At 45.4% G+C, this 17,354-nt stretch overlaps 1 protein-coding gene across 3 annotated transcripts in view; it reads left to right on the top strand.

Moving 5' to 3' along the window:
• The window catches only part of SCPEP1 (serine carboxypeptidase 1), a 30,333-nt gene extending 13,280 nt beyond the window's left edge, over positions 1 to 17,053 (top strand). For 2 of the 3 annotated variants that reach the window (XM_003912789.5, XM_009190317.4), the window contains 8 exons: positions 1,283 to 1,355; positions 5,173 to 5,210; positions 5,699 to 5,827; positions 7,147 to 7,240; positions 8,555 to 8,668; positions 11,261 to 11,398; positions 12,426 to 12,589; positions 16,443 to 17,053. In XM_003912789.5, the coding sequence (XP_003912838.1) occupies positions 1,283 to 1,355; positions 5,173 to 5,210; positions 5,699 to 5,827; positions 7,147 to 7,240; positions 8,555 to 8,668; positions 11,261 to 11,398; positions 12,426 to 12,589; positions 16,443 to 16,505 (813 nt within the window). In that variant the 3' untranslated portion in view covers positions 16,506 to 17,053. The remainder of the gene's footprint in view (positions 1 to 1,282; positions 1,356 to 5,172; positions 5,211 to 5,698; positions 5,828 to 7,146; positions 7,241 to 8,554; positions 8,669 to 11,260; positions 11,399 to 12,425; positions 12,590 to 16,442) is intronic. The other variant, XM_021929076.2, reaches the window with a different exon arrangement.
• The last annotated feature ends 301 nt before the right edge of the window (positions 17,054 to 17,354 follow it).

Genomic DNA, 17,354 nt, shown 5'->3' with positions numbered 1-17,354 from the left:
CTGAGGCAGGAGAACTGCCTGAACCCAGGGGGCAGAGGTTGCAAATGAGCTGAGCTGAGATTGCACCACTGCACTCTAGTCTGGGTGACAGAGCGAGACTCTTTCTCAAAAAAAAAAAAAAAAAAAAGGATGGATCTCAGCACTTTGGGAGGCTGAGGTGGGAGGATTGCTTGAGATCAGGAGTTAGAGACCAGCCTGGACAACAGAGTGAGACCCCTGCCTCTACAAGAAAGGAAAAAGAAAGAATACAGAGAGCTATATGTACTGAGTATGGAAAGTTGTCCTTTGGGTATTGAATTGTGGAACAATGTGAGATAAACTTGTTTGTAAGTCAAAAACACTTCCATATGTGGAGGTAGATTTGCACGCTGTGATGGCAAACAAAAAGGTAAAAGGATACATGACACACTTAACTGCAGTCAGTTGGTGAGTGTGAGGGCACCAATGAGGAAAAGTAAAAGACTTTCACATTTTCTTCTATCTCCTATGTCTGAATATCAGTGAGCTTAAATAAGGGATTTTTTTAAGATTTACTAATTAAAAAAAACTTATAGAAGCAGCATATGTACTGTATAGAATATTAGAAACTACAGCAAGCATAAATTAAAAATGAAAACTTCACTTGCCCACTTGATGGAGATCACTATAGTTAGCACCTGGGTATATAGCTTTCTAAATATTCTTGTGCACATTTATATAGAATTGTTTAGCTGAATGAGATCATATTATACATACTGGTTTCAGCCTGCTTTCTTCAATCAGTAGTTCTCAACTTTCTATTTCTGTAAATTTTCATCTCAAATATTCAGACCTTTTTTTTTTTTTTTTTGAGACAAGATCTTGCTCTATTAGCCAGGCTGGAGGCTGGAGTACAGTGGCATGATCATGGCTCACTACAGCCTCTGCCTCCTGGGCTCAAGCGAGCCTCCTGCCTCAGCCTTCTGAGTAACTGGGATTAAACGCAAGCACCACCGTGCCTGGCTAATTTTTGTACTTTTTGTAGAGATGGGGGTTTTGCCATGTTGCCCAGGCTAGCCTCGACCCCCTGGGGTCAAGTGATCCTCTGACCTCAGCATCCTGAGTATCTGGGACTATTAGGCACATACCACCATGCCCCACTAATTTTTTAACTTTTTGTAGAGATGGGATCTCACTACATTGCCTAGGTTGGTCTTGAACTCCTAGGCTCAAGCGATCCTCCTGCCTCAGCTTCCCAAACTGTTGGGATTACTGCGTGAGCCACTGCACCTGGCCTGAGGGCATTTCTTGTTTCCTCTTTCAGGCCGTTCATCAAGGGACCATCAAGTGCAACTTTGCCGGGGTTGCCTTGGGCGATTCCTGGATCTCCCCTGTTGGTAAGTCTGGCATTTTCAGGCATTTCTTCACTCCTCTTTGCCCATGCTTTCCTGGGACTTTGGGCTGTGTTGTCCAAATCAAAGGGCTAAGCAGCAGAACGTTCTGGGCCCTTAGAAAAAGTGTTTGCTGCATCCAAGAAATATAGAGACAGAGCACCTACCATGGACCACTAAGGGCTGAACTGAGTTTTCTTAATTTAATTATCACAACAAAAGGATCAAATTTTACCTTTGGAGGCATTCTAAAGACTCAGAGAGGTCATGAAATACGCTCTCTGCAACATAGGATGAGTGGCCTAGCCAGGATTCAAATCCGGGTCTGTGCGGCTCAGTACAAAGGCAAATCTGTTTTGTCATCCGCCCCCTCTACTTCCCTGATGCTGACATAAGCGTTTGGCGTGAAATTTCCATCTGTTATGCATATTGATGGCAAGACAAGGTTATCGTCTGGTCTTACAACTCAGAGGTGTGCAGTTTCGTAATTGAGCATCCGTGTTGTGAGCATAAATAAGAGTTGTTTATGTTGCAGACACCCAGGGTGTGGTTCCAGACATCTGAAACAATCATCCTGGTGGCATTCACTCTAACACAGGATTTCTCAGCACTATTGACATTGTGGGTCATATAGTTCTTTTTGTGGGAGGCTGTCCTGTGCATTGTAGGATACTACCTGCAGCATCCTTGGCCTCTACTCAAGAGATGCTAGTAGCACCACCTCAGTGTGACAACCAGAAATGTCTCCCTGGGGAACAAAACCATCCCTGATTGAGAACCATTGTTCTAACCTAACAAAACGTGATTTTCCCCAGGCAAAACCAAACTACGGAGTTAGAAATCAGAAGAGAGGCTGCCTAGGGGCAAGGGCGGGAAATAAGCATGAAAGGGACATGAAGGAACTATATCTTGATCGCAGGGGGTGGTTACACGGGCATATGCATTCATCAAAACTCTTTCGAAGGTACACTTGTGATTTGTGATTATGGCTCAGTTTTTTAAAAATAATCATTTATAAAAGGTAATATTTCCCCCTAAAAGGTAGGGATTCGCTTGTTACAGAGCCATGTTCCCAATAACCATTACAACTTGGAACGGTTATTTCTTGCCCTCATGTTTGCCATCTGCGGGGTAGGACTGAAGTAGCATAAAACTGAGTCAGCATGAAGACGAGGGCTGCTATTTGTTTATCTGTTTTTCCTTCCTGGGTGGATCTCATAGGACATCATAAAACTGCAAAAGCCTAGGTCAGAAGCATGAGAGTTTCTTGTCAGATGCTGCTCTTTTGTTCAAGTTGATGACAAGACAAAGTCTCCATCAGGTCTTGGCAACCCAGAGGTGTGCTATTTCATAACTGAGCATCCTCATTGGGAACACAGATAAGAGTTGTTTATGACTCAAAATTATGATGCTGGCCCTCTCACTTCCTCATGGGGTCTTCTCAGTTTCACAATAGCACTAAGTACTTTGCATGTGGTAACTTCATGTAATCCTTGCAACAATTCCATGGGATGGATGCTATTGTTATCCTAATTTTGTGAATGATGAAACTGAGACTCAAGAGAGGTTAAGCAACTTTCTTGGAGTCACCCAGCTAAATGGTAAAACTGGGATTCAAATCCAGGCAGCAGGTACTGGAATCCAAGCAACCTAACCACCTTGCTACACTGTCTCTCCAAGATCAGTAGCTTTGCTTCCTGGCTTTGCAAGTGTTTTTCCTCCTGTTTGGAATCTACCTTTTCCTCCTTGCCGTGACCCACTTTACCTTATGAGTCTGTTTGTCTGGATTGTAATCCATCCTTCCAGATCCACTTTAAGTATTGCCCCTCTATACTAGAAACATTGGTTTTTGAGGGAGAAGTATTGTTAATTTCCATGAACAATTGTTAATTGCTTTCTAAGTAGTAGATACTGTTCTAGGTGCTAGGCAAAGGCACATGGATATGCTCCTGGTCTTCAAGAAGGTCTTGATCTGCACTGTCACTAAGCCCGTGTGACCATGTCAGTATGGTAACCACTTGTCACATGTGACTATATAAATTTGATTATAATTTTTAAATACAATTTCAGTTTTTCAGTGGCACTCTCCACACCCAAGTGCTCCATAGACACATGTGGCTATTGGCTAGCATTTTGGACTGCACAGATATGGAACACTTCCATTACTGCAGAAAGTTCTATTGAACAACGCAGGCCTACTTCAAAGGTTGGTAAACAAGGGCCCATGAGTCAAGTCTGCCCTGCTGCCTGCTCTGGTAAATAAGTTTTTTCTTGTTTGTTTGTTTTTGTTTGTTTGTTTTGAGACTGAGTTTTGCTCTTGTTGCCCAGGCTGGAGTGCAATGGTGCGATCTCAGCTCACTGCAACCTCCGCCTCCCAGGTTTAAGCGATTCTCCTGTCTCAGACTCCTGAGTAGCTGGGATTACAGGTTCCTGCCACTATGCCTGGCTAATGTTTTCGGTATTTTTAGTAGAGATGGGGTTTCACCATGTTGGCCAGGCTGGTCTCCAACTCCTGACCTCAGGTGATCTGCCCGCCTCGGCCTCCCAAAGTCCTGGGATCACAGGCGTGAGCCACCTCACCTGGCCGGTAAAAGTTCATTTACTGTCTGTGGCTGTTTGGAGACTGTAAGAACACAGTTGAGTAGTTGCAACCGAGATAGGCTGGCCTACAGGGCCAAAATTATTTACTATCTGCCCTTTTACAGAAAGGTTACCAATCTCTGGCCCAGATCAAACAGGAAGTGGGATGCATTGGAGAACTGCAACCAACCCTGTTTCAAGAAACTAAGGCACAAGTTTGAAGGTTAAGCCCAGGAGGTGATTAACAGCTAGGCCACGGAAGTCCTGGTGTGCCTGCATTTCTCACAGTGTACTCTAAAAGAATACCAGTCCAGGCCAGGCGTGGTGGTTCACACCTGTAATCCCAGCACTTTTGGGAGACCAAAGCGGGCGGATTGCTTGAACCCAAAAGTTCGGGACCGGACTGGGCAACATGGACTTAGTTCCTGCAGAACTAAGACTACTTGAAACCTACTTTGAGACACTTTGCCTTAAGGAGCCATTGAATACTTTTAAGCTAAGGAGAGACATACTCAAATGTGCTTTGTACGTTGAGGTCCTTGATTCTTTGTTGGCGTGTCTTTCAATAGCACTTGCCTTACCTAGTGATATAGTATTTAATATAGTTGTGAGCTTGTCTAAACCAAGGTCAACTACTGTTCTCTTTAAGGACAGGCATTATGTTACTCACAGTTATATCTTAAGCTTTTGCTGCCTCCAGACCCTTAGTAAATTCTCAATGTGTTTGTGGGATGGGAATGAGCCAATTGGCAATATAGCCACTTGCGCTGTTGCAAACTCATTAGTCATCTTCCTTATTTAGCTCCTTGGCAGAACCTAATATCTCCAAACTGGAGGAGCAAATAAGATGCAGAACAGAAATGTGAGGGTGGAGAAATATTTTAAGCTATCAAAAGGCCTAGAGGTCCACAGATAAGAGCCTCCACCTGCATACCTACAGCCTGCCTGCGGGGATGCTGTCACCGGCAGTGGCTCACTTGCTGGGCCAGTATCAGGCCAAATTAATGTGCCATTAGTCTAAAGAGTCAACAGACAGGCCCTCACACCCTCATCCCACCTTCCAGCCACTGTGTCATCAGCCCGCCTCCTGCATAGGTACAGGTGATTTAAGGGGCCTTCCAATCCAAAGCTACCGGGTTTCTTGCTTCTGTCTCTTTCTTCTTTGGAGAGAAGACAGTTAGGTTTGTCTTTGGAAAGACAGAGGTGTGACATACTTGATTTGTACATATGTGGTTTCCTTTAGATTCGGTGCTCTCCTGGGGACCTTACCTGTACAGCATGGTAAGTAGATACACATCTGCGCCCTGCGGGTAAACAACCCAGCCGATCTCTTCCAGCTGTGACCCCAGGAAAAGAGATGCTGGATGAGTTTGCCTATGTGGATGACACGGCTCTTTAGGGACTACTCATCCATATAGAGTTGGAGACCCAAAGCAAGAGCTTGCCTCAGGGACAAATTGAAAGAAAATCAGCACACATCACTTTTTTCCAGATATAAGAAACACATTTTTCCAATTCCCTAAATTTTTATTACAAACATTTTCAAATATGCAGAAACGTTAAAAGATCACTGTGAATACCTTCTTAGGTGCAGTTGACAATTTGCCGTATTTCCTCCAATAAACATGTGGCTTGTAACAATACACTTTGATATGTGAGCTTCTGTTCTCCTTCCTTCCCCTCTTTCTCCTACCCCTTCCTAACTGCAGCAGCACCAGATTGATGTTCCCAAGTAAAGTGGGTCTTTTTGCTCTTGGTTTGCATTCCAGTCTCTTCTCGAAGACAAAGGTCTGGCAGAGGTGTCCGAGGTTGCAGAGCAAGTCCTGAGTGCTGTAAATAAAGGGCTCTACAGAGAGGCCACAGAGCTGTGGGGGAAAGCAGAAAAGATCATTGAACAGGTAAAAAGGGGACAAACTCAGAGGCCAGCCTGCTTGGCTTTTTCTGGTGGGTATAGGGTACGTTGTTGGTATTGTCAAACTTGGGGTCTATCCTGAGCCTCCCCACGTATCTGCAAATGATTGCATGCTAGATAATACATCTCTTGGGTCTGAGCAGTGATGTAGTGGCTCCTTATAGAGTCAGAAAGCCACCCAGGCTTGCAAGACTTGCTTGTCCTTGACTAAATGTATGGATTCTATTAAAAAAAAAAATAGACTGTCTTGCAGAGGTAAGTGTGTGGAGACAACAGATTCCCTTATTAGGACCCTTGCCAAGCAACATTCTGACTCCAGAGAACCAGAAGGAAAGAATGCGCTGGCTAAGGATTGGGAGTGTAGGCCCCTCTGCAGCTCTGTTCTCCTTATAAATTAACACCTAGGCCCTTGGTTTTTTTCCCTGTGGGGCCTGATCACTGCTTATATGAGATGCTTACCACTCCAGGGAGAGTAGGCTGACACAGCTGGTTTCTGAAACTTCAGAGCTGCATTTCTTTCTTTCTTTTATTTTTTATTTTTTCCTTTTTTTTTTTTTTTTTTTTTTGAGACAGTCTTGCTCTGTCACCCAGGCTGGAGTGCAGTGGCACAGTCTCGCCTCACTGTAACCTCTGCCTCCTGGGCTCAAGCGATTCTCCTGCCTCAGCCTCCCGAGTTGCTGAGATAACAGGTATGCGCCACTGCACCCAGCTAATTTTTGTATTTTTAGAGACAGAGTTTCACCATGTTGCCCAGGCTCGTCTTGAACTCCTGACCTCAGGTGATCCACCCACCTCAGCCTCCCAAAGTGCTGGGATTACAGGCGAGAGCCACTCTGCCCGGCCTCTTTCTTTCCTTCTTTTTTTTTTTTTTTTTTTTGAGACCAAGTCTAGTTCTGTCATCTAATCTACACTGTAGTGCAGTGGCCCGATCTCGGCTCACTGCAACCTCTGCCTCCTGGGTTCTAATGATTCTCATGCCTCATCCTGCAGAGTAGTTGGGACTACAGCTGAGCACCACCACGCCCGGCTGATTTTTGTGTTTTCAGTAGAGAGGGGTTTCACCGTGTTGACCAGGCTGGTCTCGAACTCCTGGGCTCAAGTGATTCACCCACCTCAGCCTCCCGAAGTGCTGGGATTACAGGTGTGAGCCACTGGGCCCAGCCAAAGCTGTATTTCTTTCTGATCCAAACAAATTTACAAAATTAAAGCTGTCCTTGGATAAGATAAAGAGCCATGTGCCTTTCTGTGTGGCAGCTTTGATGATAGGAAAATGAAACAAACAGCCAAATAAACTTTATATTTCAGAACACAGACGGGGTGAACTTCTATAACATCTTAACTAAAAGCACTCCCACGTCAACAATGGAGTCGAATCTAGAATTCACACAGAGCCACCTAGGTGAGTGAACCTTGAAGTTATTAGTCCCTGCCTCAGCCTCCATGCAAAAAGAAACCTGTTTATAAAAAAAACTTTATTAGTGTATAATTTGCATGCCGTAAAATTAACTCATTGTAAGTGGTTTTCAGTATATTCCCAGAGTTGTGCAGTCATTGCTACAATCCAGTTTTGGAGCATTTCCGTCACGCCAAAGAGATCCCACGTGTCTGCTTGCAGACAGTTCTCATTCCCACTCCCAGCCCCAGGCCACCACTCATCTGCCTTCTGTCTCTTTAGATTTGCCTCTTCTGAACATTTTATATAAATACAATCACACAATAGTCTTTTGCACTGGCTTCTGTCACATAACATGATGTTTTTAAAGTTTAGAAACCAGCTTCCATACACCAAATTACAACATCATTTCAAGGCTGAATTTAGTCGTCTTTCAGCCAACCAAGAAGCGTATAAAGGATACCCTAGGTTCCACTTCTTGGTGATTCTCTTTGGTCATTCTGGAAAATCCCAATGGCCCCCAGGTCTATAGAGTGTACAATTAATACTATTGGGTTGGTGCAAAAGTAACCATGGTTTTTGACAAAAACTATTAACTCACAACCAATGAAGCATTATTTCCCTTCCCACCCAGCTCCCTACCAACCCCTTATTTTGAACCAATTTTGACAAATCTATTTTTTCCCTTTTTTTTTTTTTTTTTTTAAGAGATAGGGTTTCACTCTGTTGCCCAGGCTGGAGTGCCATTGAAATTTAGAAATTTTGCCATTACTTTTAATGGCAAAAACTGCAGTTACTTTTGCACCAACCTAATACTAAAGCCTCTCCACTTTCAATGTGTTTCTGACTTTCTTCCTCCCGCTGGGGGTGAATCAAGGTGACGCTTTCCCTTTTCCAGCTGAATCTGAAACTCTCCCTCTCGCTGTGCAGCATCCCCAGTGGCTTGGTAAAGATGTCCTCATGGCCAGGTGCAGTGGCTCACACCTGTAATCCCAGCACTTTGGGAGGCTGAGGCGGGCGGGCGGATCACGAGGTCAGGAGATCGAGACCATCCTGGCCAACATGGCAAAACCCTGTCTCTACTAAAAATACAAAAAATTAGCTGGGCATGGTGGCGTGTGCCTATAGTCCCAGCTACTCGGGAGGCTGAGGCGGGAGAATCGCTTGAACCTGGGAGGCGGAGCTTGCAGTGAGCTGAGATCAAGCCACTGCACTCCAGCCTGGGCGACAGAGCGAGACTCCGTCTCAAAAAAAAAAAAACAATGTCCTCTTGGCCTTACTTCCAGTCCTTTGACTCACCGTCTACCAGTTTGGTTTTAGTTCGTCTTTGTCAGCGCCACGTGAGACACCTACAACAAGACGCCTTAAGCCAGCTCATGAATGGCCCCATCAGAAAGAAGCTCAAAATTATTCCTGAGGATCAATCCTGGGGAGGTACTTATGCAACCTAATTAAGTGCCATTTGCAGAGTTATGGGGAGAAAAGAGGTGCAAATTCAGAGACCTGAATTTGTAGGATGGGTTTTGTTGTTGGTGATGATAGGTTACAGGTAAACCATATTACTATCCACGCTTTGTAGGTGAGCAAATAGATACAGAGACAGTAAATGACTTGTCAGGGCTGTGAGGGCTGGATGCAGTGGCTCATGCCTATAATCTCACCACTATGGAAGACTGAGTTGAGAGGATTGCTTGAGGCCACAGTTGAGTAACACAGTAAAACCCCCATCTCTACAAGAAAATAGAAAAATTAGCTGGGCATGGGCCAGGCGCGGTGGCTCACGCCTGTAATCCCAGCACTTTGGGAGGCTGAGGGGGGCGGATCATGAGGTCAGGAAATCGAGACCATCCTGGCTAACACGGGGAAACCCCGTCTCTACTAAAAATACAAAAAATTAGCCAGGCGTGGTGGCGGGCGCCTGTCGTCTCAGCTACTTGGGAGGCTGAGGCAGGAGAATGGCGTGAACCCAGGAGACAGAGCTTGCAGTGAGCCGAGATCACACCACTGCACTCCAGCCTGGGCAACAGAGCGAGGCTCTGTCTCAAAAAAAAGAAAAAAGAAAAATTAGCTAGGCATGGTGGCATGTGGCATATACTCCTAACTACTTGCTTGAACCCAGGAGTTTGAGGCTACAGTGAGCTATGATTGTGCCAGTGCACTCCAGCCTGGGCAACAGAGAGAAACCCTGTTTCTTAAAAAAGGGAAAAAAAAAGATGTGTCAAAATTGGTTCAAAATAAGGGGTTGGCAGGGAGCTGAGTGGGGAGGGAAATAATGCGTAATTGGTTGTGAGTTAATAATTATTGAAGCCCGGTATGGGTACATCAGAGTGTTGTGCACTACTCTTTTGTGTCCATTTGAAATTTTTCATAATAAAAAATTAAGATAAAAAAGCTACATCCAGGGCCACAGTTGGATGAGATTTCGTTGCAGATGAGATTTCATGCCAAAGGTCCTTGCAGGATGTCAGACGACCCAAGTGCTTGGGCAGATTTTGACCAGCTCTCTCTTGCTGACCTCCCCAGGCATCCTGACGCTAGATGTGGCCGGGCATTACTGCATTCTGGGCTCAAGGCTGTGGTGAGGAAATAATGAAATCCTTAGAGACCAGGGCCAGGTAGAAATCTTGGATAAGTTCCTACTTTATTCCCGTAGGGTGGCCTTGAGCAAGCAGAGATCTCAGGTTTCTGAAGGGGAAACACTCCGAGCTAAAGAGGGTTTTGTTTCATGTGTGTTCAAGATACCCCAAGGATATGGGGTCAGTGGTCCTGTGGCTGCTGCTGGGAGCGTACGATTTGCGGCTGCTGGGAGCTTTCTCAGGGGACATGGGTCCTCCTCTCCCAACCTGCAGTCACCAGAGGGCTCATTCTATCCTGGTTTTTTCATTACTCCTGACTGCTGAGAGAATTTTAGAAATGAAGAAAAATTAGCTCAAATAAAAAGAGCTGGGTGTGACTGGGTGTGGTGGCTCACGCCTGTAATCCCAGCATTCTGGGAAGTCGGGTGGGTGGATCACCTGAGGTTGGGAGTTCGAAACCAGCCTGACCAACATGGAGAAACCCCAGTTCTACTAAAAATACAAAAGTAGCCGGGTGAGGTGGCAGACGCCTGTAATCTCTGAAAACTCTATCTGAAAAACAAAAAAAGAGTTGGGTGTGGTGGTGTGCACCTGTAGTCTCAGCTACTTGGGAGGCTGAGGTGGGAGGATCGCTTAAACCTGGGAGGTAGAGGCTGCAGTGAGCTGAGATTGTGCCCCTGCACTCCAGCCTGGGTGACAAGGTGAGACTCTGTCTCAAATAAATAAATAAATAAATAAATAAATAAATAAATAAATAAAAATTAAATTAAAAAAAAAAAAGACTTCTTATCTCCTAGGACAATGAAGAAGAAAATGGTATGTTGCTTGTCAAATGCCTCCTTGGCAGTGTGTAGCGAATAATGGTGGCTGCCACTGTTATTGCTGTCATTCAGTGTTTTGATAATGCTGCTGGGCAGGAGCCAGCGAGAGTGCCATGCTCACTAGCTCCTGTTTTGCCTGGGGCTTGTTATTCATTTGGCTTTCCTGAGGGCCAGCTCTGAATTGGTTTAGGTTTGATCTGGTTTATTATAAGGTAGGCCTGCTTGTTCAGGACTTGAAACTTGGCCCTGGTGTTACTCAAAAAAACAGGAAAACTGACATTGGCCCAAAGCACAGTTTATTCCCTGAGTGTACCAGCCTAATGAGTATTTCCTGGGTCTCTCCCTCCCTGTTTCCTTGGACAGTAGCCTATTCCAGGTGTCAATTCCTCATTAAAGATGGCGCCTGCTATCATCTCAAGCTCTCAAGAGAATGGACCACATGAGCTATTTATGTGTGCCTTACACCTGACCAGTCGGCACAAATTTCTGGGTTGGTTCATCCCTGTTTGTGAAGCATCTGTGCATTCAGTCGTTGTTTGGTGCTGGAGCCCAAGATGCTCTGGGCTGAAAGGTATCTCCTGTTTTGGCAGATTCCAAGCTACTCCCTCTTTCTCCTTCCCCATGTGCAGGCCAGGCTACCAACGTCTTTGTGAACATGGAGGAGGACTTCATGAAGCCAGTCATTAACATTGTGGACAAGTTGCTGAAGGCAGGGATCAACGTGACCGTGTATAATGGACAGCTTGATCTCATCGTAGATACCATGGGTAGGAATTGATTCTGAGGGGCACATAGAGGCAGTTTTATGGGTTCAACTGGAAGGGAACTGGCCTTGGACATGTCAGTCTTGGGGTGGATGATGTTGACATGCCAGGAGGAAGGCCATTTCCCATTACATTCATCTACCCCTGACCTTGATTATTCAAAGAGTGGGGAGCTGCATGTGGCTGTGACCCCTCAGAAGCCTGGGCCTATCCGGGTTTGGGGGCCCTTAGGTATGATTAAAGAAAAGAACAGCACCTGTCTCTACCACAAAACTTAGACATTTTCCTGGTTATTGGGCAAGTACACTATTTAATTAAGGGAGAGCCTCATTTTTGTGCGACATCACAGTCGATGTTGACCACTGCAGAGTGAATTAAAACTAAACCCTAATGACCGTAACCCTGAAGACCCAGGGGAAATGGTCTTTGTGGAATCCCGACTGCTGCCCTATCACCTACCACCTATTTAATTTGCTCACTTCCAAATTAAATAGGGCCTGGTGGAGGCTCAGAGACAGGTTCCCTGACCTGGCAGGCTAATTGAGGCACAAGGTCTGACGGATGTGATGCGCCTCGTCAAACCAGAAGGGTTGAATATTTTTGTGACTGGTAAGCAAGGGACACCAAGGACAATTTGGAAAGCTGCTGCATTGCTCCATGAACAGCCCAGGTGATCCTTATCACTATCTCATTCCTGACATCTCGCAGTCCTCCTCACAGGCCTGTCTGCCTCCAGAGGTCCCCAGTTCCCTTCCTAAAGAGCAGATGGCAGTGAGAGATACAGAGGCAAAAGCAGTCAGGCTTTGCAGCTGTTAGGTTTCTCCCAGCAGCCTAGGTTTCACTGGGAGTCAGAAATGCAGATGCTCAGGCCCTACCCTGATCTTCTGAATCAGAATTTGCATTTTAACAAGATCCTGAGTGAGTTTCATGCATACTGCAGTTTGGGAAGCACCAACTTTTAGGACCTCGACTTTTTTCCTACTCTACCTAGCTGTTAATGCCAGGCCTTTCTCTTTGTCCTTCTCACCAGGTCAGGAGGCCTGGCTGCGGAAACTGAAGTGGCCAGAACTGCCTAAATTCAGTCAGCTGAAGTGGAAGGCCCTGCACAGTGACCCTAAATCTTTGGAAACGTCTGCTTTTGTTAAGTCCCACAAGAACCTGGCTTTCTACTGGATTCTGAAAGCTGGTCACATGGTAAGAGACAGCTTTTGTTCCAGACTTAAAAATCATCCTGAGAGGGAAGCCACAGGCAGTTCTATGTCTCTGTCCGCTGCCCAGGCGGGTCTTGTAAAAAGTACGAGGGCCGGAGGGCCAGGTGTGGTGGCTCACGCCTGTAATCTCAGCACTTTGGGAGACCAAGGCGGGTGGATTGCTGGAGCCCAGGAGTTTGAGACCAGCCTGGGCCACATGGAGAAACCTTGTCTCTACAAAAAAAATGAAAATTAGACCAAGCACAGAGGCTCATGCCTGTAGTCCCAGCACTTTGGGAGGCTGAGACGGGTGGATCGCTTGAGCTCAGGAGTTCAAGACCAGCCTTGGCAACATGGCGAAACCCTGTCTCTACAAAAATTTACCAGGTGTGGTAGCACACACCTGTAATCCCAGCTACTTGGGAGGCTGAAGCACGAGAATTGCTTGAACCCAGGAGGCAGAGGTTGCGGTGAGCCAAGATAGCACCACTGCACTCCAGCCTGGGCAACAGAGTGAGCCTCTGTCTCAAAAAAGAACAAAAATTAGCCGGGCGCGGTGGCGCATGCCCATGGTCTCAGCTGCTCAGGAGGCTGAGTGAGATGGGAGGATTGATTGAGCCTGAAAATTAGAAGCTATAGTGAGCCAAGATCGTGCCACTCCACTCCAGCCTGACAGAGCGAGACCCTGTCTCAAAAAAAAAGAAAGAAAAAGAAAAAGAAAGAAATACTTAGGGCTTGGGAGTGTTTTGAGTTTCCTAACAAAATTCCGCTATTAGCACTAGGCACTGTGAGCACAAGGGTGAGTGGTGCCCAGTCCCTGTCCTCAAGGAGCTTGTGGTCTAGAGACAGACAGGCAAGGAGACTGTCAACAGCATGGGGTGAGCAATGCTAAGAGGGGGCTTGGCCCAGGGAAGGGTGCCCTGCCCAGGCTTGCAGATCTGGAAGATTGTGCCCCACGTGATGCGTAGGAGTGATTTAAGGAAAGAGGAGGAGGTGGGGAGCATGGAGAACAGTGAATACAAGGTCCAGAGGAGCCTCAGACGGCGAGGCCTTGGAATGGACACTGGAGGGAGGTGACTGCAGAGGGGAAGTTTTCATACCACACTAAGGAGTTCAGACAGAGCACCAAGCAGGGGTTTTAAGTAAGGGAGTGAAATTAAGAGATTTGTCCAGGCAATACCATTCTAGCAGTAGAGGGCATGGGGCAAGCCTGGGGCCAAGGACCAGTCAATGAGGCTGTCAGGTAAATCCAGAAAGGAGGAAAGTGGATGGATTTGGTAAAGTGTAAAGAAGGGAAAATTGGCAGGACTTGGTAATCATTTGGGGTGGAAAAATACTGAAGGGTGGCTTGCAGGTTTCTGCTCCAGCATCGTGGTTTGGGATGGAGGCAGTTTGCACAAACTAAGTTTGAATTGCCTATGGAACAGAAGGCAGAAGAAGAGCCTACAAATGAGACTGAGAAAGGAACAGCCAGATAAGTGAGAAGGGAGACCAGGGATGCGTGGCATCCCCAAAGCAGGGAGGGGTCTGTAGTGCCAAGTGAGAACTCAGGGGAAGGGTTGGAACGTGAGTGATGATGTGCTTACACCGATATCCTTGGCACCTGCGTTGGTGAGATATTTTGGTGAGGTGGCAAACTCAGAAGCCAGCATGTAAAGACTGGAGAAAATGAATGAGTAGTGAAGAGAAGAGACAGCAGCTTCCTTTAAGAAGCCAGAGAAGGCAGCCCACTCTTAAAAGACACTTAATCTAGGCTGGGTGTGGTGGCTCACACCTGTAATCCCAGCATTTTGGGAGGTGAAGACAGATGGATCACCTGAGGTCAGGAGTTCGAGACCAGCCTGGCTAACATGGAGAAACCTTATCTTTACTAAAAATACAAGAATTAGCTGGGCATGATGGTGGGCACCTGTAATCCCAGCTACTCAGGAGGCTGAGGCAGGAGAATCGCTTGAACCTGGGAGGCGGAGGTTGCAGTGAGGCAAGATCGTGCCATTGCACTCCAGCTTGGGTGACAGAGCGAGACTCTGTCTCAAAAGTAAATAAATAAACAAATAAAGAAATAGACTTAATCTAAAGGGAGAACAAACAAGGCAGCAGGGCACAGAGGGAGAGGGCATTATTTATGGCTCTCAGGATCTGAGTACCTTCAATATTGACTTAAAAAAAAATTAAGAAGTCTTAGAGCAAAGCAGTGTTACAGATTGAGTACCCCTTATCTGAGATGTTTGGAAACAGCAATGTTTCAGATTTTTAATTTTTTTGGATTTTGGAATATTTGCATATCCATAATGAGATATCTTGGGGATCAGACCCAAGTCTAGGCAATGGAATTCATTTATGTTTCATATACACCTGTACACATAGACTGGAGGTACTTTTGTACAATGTTTTAAATATTTTTGTGCATGAAGCAACGTTTGTGTGCATTGAGTTATTAGAGAGCAAAGGGTGGCTATTTCAGCCACCCATGGCTCTTCAACCAATCTGTGGCTGTTGGGCATCATATCATTTCTGACTCCAAATGTATATGCTGCCAATAAGCAATCTTTTTCTTGCACATAGTCACGCATAAGTACTTCACAGTAAGCAATACAACATACCATTAATACAGTGGAAAAATTGTGTGTTCAGAGTAACTGAGCAGCACAGTAGCATCACCAGAATACCTGTGTCAGCTGCTAGACAACAGCAACAGCAAGCAACAGCAGCTTTCAGTCTCTACCTACAATGCTGTGTTTTGATTAAAAGGTTACTGTACTGTAACCCCCTTGGGGATGCAGAAATAAAGTGTGTGTTGTGCGCCTGCATTTTGAATGTAACCCCCCATGGGGCAGGTGTGAAATATTCCACTTGTGGCCTCATGGTGGCACTCAAAAAGGCTGGAATTGTGGAGCATTTTGGATTTTCCAATGAGGGATGCTCAACCTGCACTAGAGAGAAGTCCCTGCCGAGGCTGGTAGGAGGGCATGGAACAAGCCAACCACACTCTCATGTACTAGAGTTCAGGTCCATTTCCTCTTGGTTTGACACATATAGAACAACGGATCAGCTGGGGACAGGCTTAAAATAGCCCTTGGAGACTGTTGTTAAGTCGTCCCCAAACCACTTCCCCTTTCATTAATTAAATGACATTTTAGGATGCGCTACCGTGCCTGTGCTTCCTGGGGACTCTTGGCAGAAGAGTCAAGGATGGGTGTGCCATAGAGAATCATGGGGCCAGGGAATTGCAGAACAGGGAGACCATATACTCCAACCCCCTCTGTGTAGGGGAGAAACTGAGGCCTCTGCCCCTCCCCCTTTTGATGCTGTGTGGGAAGGAAATTTTAAAGGACTTATTCTAAAAATCTGGGGGAAAACAAAAGAAAGTTGAATAACAATGTGAAAATCGGATCCCATCCAAAGGGCCCTGTTTGTTTTTATTATTTGTGGCTCTCTCCTGTGAGCTTCCTTCTCAGCCATTTGTCTGTTCTCAATCCGGGATCCCTTCTAGACAGACTCCTTTAAAATGTTTGGAATCTTCCTTCTTCCTTGAACAGGCTAGGTCTCAGTATCATGAGCATGACCCTTACCAAGAAATCAACAGATCAGCCCCATATGGAGTAGAAGGTTCTTGCCTTAAACGCTGACTTCTCCAGGTCCCTGCCACCCAGCCCAGTCAGGGCCCAGAAGAGCTTTCATCCAGTGCAGGAGTCATTTTCAGGAAGGACCCTCTCTCAGGGATGTGCCCAGGTATCTGCACAGGTTGCTGTCACAGAGCTGGCTCCCTTTTGGGAGCAAGGTTTCAGGATGTTGCCTCTGACCCCAGTCCTAGGAATAGCACCAGGAGCACTAACTCAGATGTTGTTTTTTTCTAGGTTCCTTCTGACCAAGGGGACATGGCTCTGAAGATGATGAGACTGGTGACTCAGCAAGAATAGGGTGAATGGGGCTGGAGATGAGCTGGTTTGTTTGGCCTTGGGGCACAGAGCTGAGCTGAGGCCACCGAAGCTGTAGGAAGCTGAAGCTTTAGGAAGCGCCATTCTTCTCTGTATCTAACTGAGTGATCAAGAAGGTTCTGACCAGCTGCTGCCGAGGATAAAAATCATTGTCTCTGGAGGCAATTTGGAAATTATTTCTGCTGCTTAAAAAACCTAAGATTTTTTTTAAAAATGGATTTGTTTTAATCAAAATGAAGGATGATAATAGATTATTACTTTTTCTTATGACAGAAGCAAATGATGTGATTTATAGAAAAACTGGGAAATACAGGTACACAAAAAATAAATCAACACCTGTATACCCCCTTCCCAGGGTTACCAATTTAGCATATGTCCTTGCAGATTTTTTTTTTTTTTTTGCTATATATACATATATATTTTTTACCAAAATGAATCATTACTGTATGTTGTTTCACTATTTGTTTGACATATCAGTATATCCAAAACACCTTTTCATGTCAATAAATGTTCTTCTATAACATTTTTAATGGCTGTGGAGCATTCTACTTTATGGTTATACGCTAGTTTATTTACAAAATTCCCAATTGCTTCCGACAAGTATAATAATTTCTAGTTTGTTGCTATTATACACAGTGCTCTGTTGATTCACCTTGATAGTTAGATTTTTTGTACCTCCTTATTTTCTTAGAATAAATTCATAAAAGTGTAATTATTTAGTCCAAGGATTGCCACATTTCTTAAAATCAAAATAATTAGCTCAGGACTTTTAACTTTTTATTCATAGCTCAAGATCTTCATAAGAAGGTTTGACGCCATGGCTCACACCTA

The sequence above is a fragment of the Papio anubis genome, chromosome 17 (genome assembly GCF_008728515.1).
Source record: "Papio anubis isolate 15944 chromosome 17, Panubis1.0, whole genome shotgun sequence".
In the NCBI taxonomy this organism is placed as follows: domain Eukaryota; kingdom Metazoa; phylum Chordata; class Mammalia; order Primates; family Cercopithecidae; genus Papio; species Papio anubis.
Note: the sequence above shows the minus strand (reverse complement) of the source record. Positions and strands in the feature narration are given on the sequence as shown.